Source organism: Opisthorchis viverrini (assembly GCF_000715545.1).
Source record: "Opisthorchis viverrini unplaced genomic scaffold opera_v5_174, whole genome shotgun sequence".
NCBI lineage: Eukaryota > Metazoa > Platyhelminthes > Trematoda > Opisthorchiida > Opisthorchiidae > Opisthorchis > Opisthorchis viverrini.
Window position 1 is genome coordinate 760,484 of NW_008751832.1, and position 4,115 is coordinate 764,598.

The window sequence follows — 4,115 nt, forward strand, 5'->3', positions numbered from 1 at the left end:
GGAAACAGGTCGAAACTACTTGAATGTACATATCTTACGCAAATATTGGTACTAGGTCCAACAACAAAAAAACTATTGAAGCGAGCACTCAAATTTAATGAATTAAATATTTCTATACATCCAATAACATGATGGTAGGGTGCTTCTATTACAAATTCATAAAAATAGAGAATTGAGCAAATGATACTGTGCATAGGATAAGTCAGATTAGATAGAACCATTGAGAAAAGCAAATTTTTAGACATATTTGGCTTTTGTTCCCAACGAACTAATTGTTTGTGATTGCGACGAACCAGTACCAGTCGCTTTCTGAAATGTTACAACTGGATCCTCAACAGTGACGGAGCTTGTGACGGAATAACTAGAAGGCTGAGAATGGAATGCCTGTGAGACGCGAGCTCCAACACGTGTGAAGAATGTCCCAATGGAAGTTGATGGCCTTCGTGGACTAGGAAATGCTAACTCGTCGTCAGAACCTACGGAAATTACGTTCGGATCTGCATTTAATGTAGGACGAGAAAAGCGTCGGTAGCGTCTGTTATCCTTCTGCTCTTCGCAAATTCTGGCCATGGAACCAGCGAAAAAATACTTCGATTCACGGCGGCGTAACTCGGTGGGGCATGGTAGGTCTTGATCCGCAAGTATGTTTAATGAAGTGCTTGCTCGGTGGGCATCGGGCACAACTTTCTGTATTGGCGGTGGCATAGATCTTTTCAAGCCCATCGCAGCTTGTTGAGAAAATCCATCAGGTAGATCACCTGATTCAGTTGAACCTGGTGGTTTGCAACCAGTCTTGACAATCTCTGGGATATTTCTTTGGTAAGTTACCGCGCTGTCAACAAACCACATACTTGTGCCGATGTTCCGCTCAAGCAAGGGGATCACCTCGAAGTTGTCATCATCTTCGGCGAACGGAAATACGCTGGACTCGGCAACTCGAAGCCAACCAGTATAAAACATAAGAGCAAGCAATGCAAAGACAGGAATATTCGGTGCCACATCAAGCGCAGCGCTGGCTGGTGACGGATGCGTTCCATTAATCGACGCTGTGCCATTGAGGCTGTGTTGAGCGGCGTTAAATTCTTTTAGCATTCGCACGGGGTCTGAAAACTGGTGAGACAGAACCAGGACGCCCAAGTACACATAGACCACCAGCGTTACAACCTGAAAAGACAAAAACATTTCAGAGGTGAAAACTTTATCTTACAAGAAGGAGAAGATGCACAAAATACCACACGGCCGGACTGTACACCAATATTTACTTACATGTCTACAAGGAGGGAAATGTATGCATCACTTCCATTACTAAATTTAGACTGCCGGACATTTTCAGTGGCAGATTTATTGAGTCAGGATGCGCTCCGCTTATATTACAAAGACGGAATATATTAACCTTAACCTAATTTTAACCTCGGATTAAATTATCAGCCATCAGTATCTACCAAATCCTGAGAGACTACAGAAACCATAACTTAGGGAGAAGATAGTATCAACAAGAGGTAAGAACAGCTCAAGATGGCTCACTGGTTAAATCGCAAAATTACTAACCGGAGTGCCCGTAGTTTGAATCCACCCTCACCATCTCGACTACTTCTGTCTAGGCTCGGGGAACATAATGGTAGCTCTTCCTTCAGGTGGTATGGCAGCAATATATCAAAAGAGTGTCATAGCTGAACGAGTATTATCATGTATTGTTCAGGTGAGGAAGATCACACAACAAAAACGACAGAAACATTCCAAAGAGCAGCAACTTCGAGGTTTTTTTGGATAAATTGGGTTGGGCGAAATTGGTCTCGAGTTGTGATAGGATCCCAAACCCTTGGAGGTGAGGGTCGCAAGGAGTTTTACGTGAGTGAATCAGGAGAGGATGATTGTAAAAATGAGTTCAAGTCCCATCTAGTCAATAAACGGTATCGTTTAAAGTTGCCAAGAGATTTCATTATTCATCAGACAGGTCCTAGCTACCGTTATTTTAGGTGATGAAATTCAGTCCAAAATGTCTCACCAAGAAGATAGACACTAGAGTATTTGTTTTGAAGATGTGCTGGGCACAAACTGTAAAATGTGCCTACAGCTAAGAAGACTCCCATCGGTGAAGGTGAACTACAATATTCGGCCGGTTAATTTATACAATGCCTTACAAGTCCCGGTTCACCTATATGATTACCACTTGCTGTTTATTCAACTTGGATTGATGTTGATTGATTGAGTCTTGTGCTTTCAATTTCGGAAACCGAACCTCGCTCTCGGAAGTAGCCTGAAGTCTGCAACCAAACCGACCCATGATCCCCTATCTGTGAACTGGCATCCAAACGGAACACTCGAGTATCAGGCTCAAAAGCATTTAGGGCACGATACGCGATGAACAGAAGTTCATGTTTTCTTCTCGTTGAGTATTGTTTAAGAGATATTAGGGTGCGTGCCTCTTAAGTGTGTATTTTCCAGACCAGACAAGAAACGAAAGCTTTTTTCTTGCCAATGAATCCACTGTACTCCATGTCTACGTTTGTCTCATCATGTTTGTCTATCAAGCTTCGTCAAATAAGGCCATAGGTGAATCAGTGGTGCGGGCCAGCATTAGTTCAACAGAGTTCGGTTGGAGAATTGAGAACTGGAAACGTATTGCTTACCACCTTTGCACAAAATTCTGTGAGTTTTTCGGAATACACTTATTTCTAAACCAATTTGTTTTTTTAAAGGAGTATCAAGTAAACTCCAGCTGCACCACTCTTGGTGGGTATACTTCTCTTGGGTATACTTCGTGCATTTCGGTTTATTAGAACACAAAGTTAACGGAACCCCGTGGACTAAGTGATGAACTCCAGTCAGTCATGAGATGTCAAAAGGTTTTCAGCAACCCTCGTAGCAGTGTTCCTCCTTGACGTTTCCTTGCATGAAAGGGGAATTTCAGTTCATGCACTTTTATTCGGTATAAATTTACCTGTGTATACCGGAATCATCAAAAGTTCCACCGATTCCTTGATCGTAGTCAGATAATTAACATTAGCATTGGCTTTCATATACAGCAGGCCAGATTGACATCTCTATGTTACTCTGATTCAAGGAAGCAACCTTACGGAGGCACCCACCGGAAGCTAGATTTCGGGTGGTCCGACTCAGCCAATCAGAGTGTGGGAATGAGAGTGAAGACTGGAGTGCCACTGGGTTACAGCGGCCCACCTGACTAAAAGCAGGCGTGTCCCATTGCTCAGAAAAACTTTGCATTCAAATTTAACTGCCACTCTAGAGTTGTTCGTTTGATATCTGGACTACAGACATCGTGGTCACTTGGCACGGTGGAAGAGCACCCTCTGCAAGCTTTTACTAGTAAGGTCGAATGACAACAAACCTGCCAAACAACTTTGACCAAAGTTGGGCGAAGTGCGAGTAAAGTATGATTACCCACCTCTGGTGGAAGGCTCACACGGAACTAGAGAACTGAGCTCAAGATATTGCAGCATTTCAGGTCGGAAGACCTGTGGTTCGAGTCCAAACCAGGCATTTCGAATGCTACTACCTAGGCTTGGGCAACCTGATAGTATCTCAGCCCTAGTGTTTCGTTCAAGCGATATGACAACCAGATACCGAAAGGGTATCACAGTAGAACAATCATTATAACTTCAGAATTTACTGAGTATCCTTTCAGGAAATTTTAGTACCGAAGACAAAGTATCCGTCCTCTCTTCTGAAGTGACCTCACTTCAAAGGGCGGGTTCATCTGTATGTCGTGTTTGATGAGCAACAGTGTTGAGCCAAAAATTACTCTTTATTCTGCACATGTCACCACATACGACAATAAACAAGCTGACACAGAACCTATCCGTTTCCAATACTTGAGATTATCTGAGCATAAAAACCATGATGAAAGCTGGGGAACCAACACCAACCAGCTGAAGGACCAACACACAAAAATGTCAGTATGTGGTTTCGGACCATGAAAATGTAACGATTTATATCGACCGCCAATAAAAAAAGATGACAACGCTGTTCCGATGATCTAACGAAACATGACCGATTAAATTACATTTGCGCTGGTCTGAGCTCTGCTGGGTAAATGTTTTTTTCGCAGTCTCATTTACATACCACTGGGTTCTAAACCTAGAGACATCTAGTAA

At 42.9% G+C, this 4,115-nt stretch overlaps 1 protein-coding gene across 1 annotated transcript; it reads right to left on the minus strand.

Annotated features, from left to right (window-relative positions):
* Positions 1 to 237: 237 nt before the first annotated feature.
* Positions 238 to 1,092, minus strand: T265_07557 (hypothetical protein; the record flags this gene model as incomplete). The annotated part of the gene is made up of 1 exon (XM_009173107.1): positions 238 to 1,092. One exon carries the CDS (start codon positions 1,090 to 1,092, stop codon positions 238 to 240), a length of 855 nt encoding a protein of 284 aa, XP_009171371.1.
* Positions 1,093 to 4,115: the final 3,023 nt, after the last annotated feature.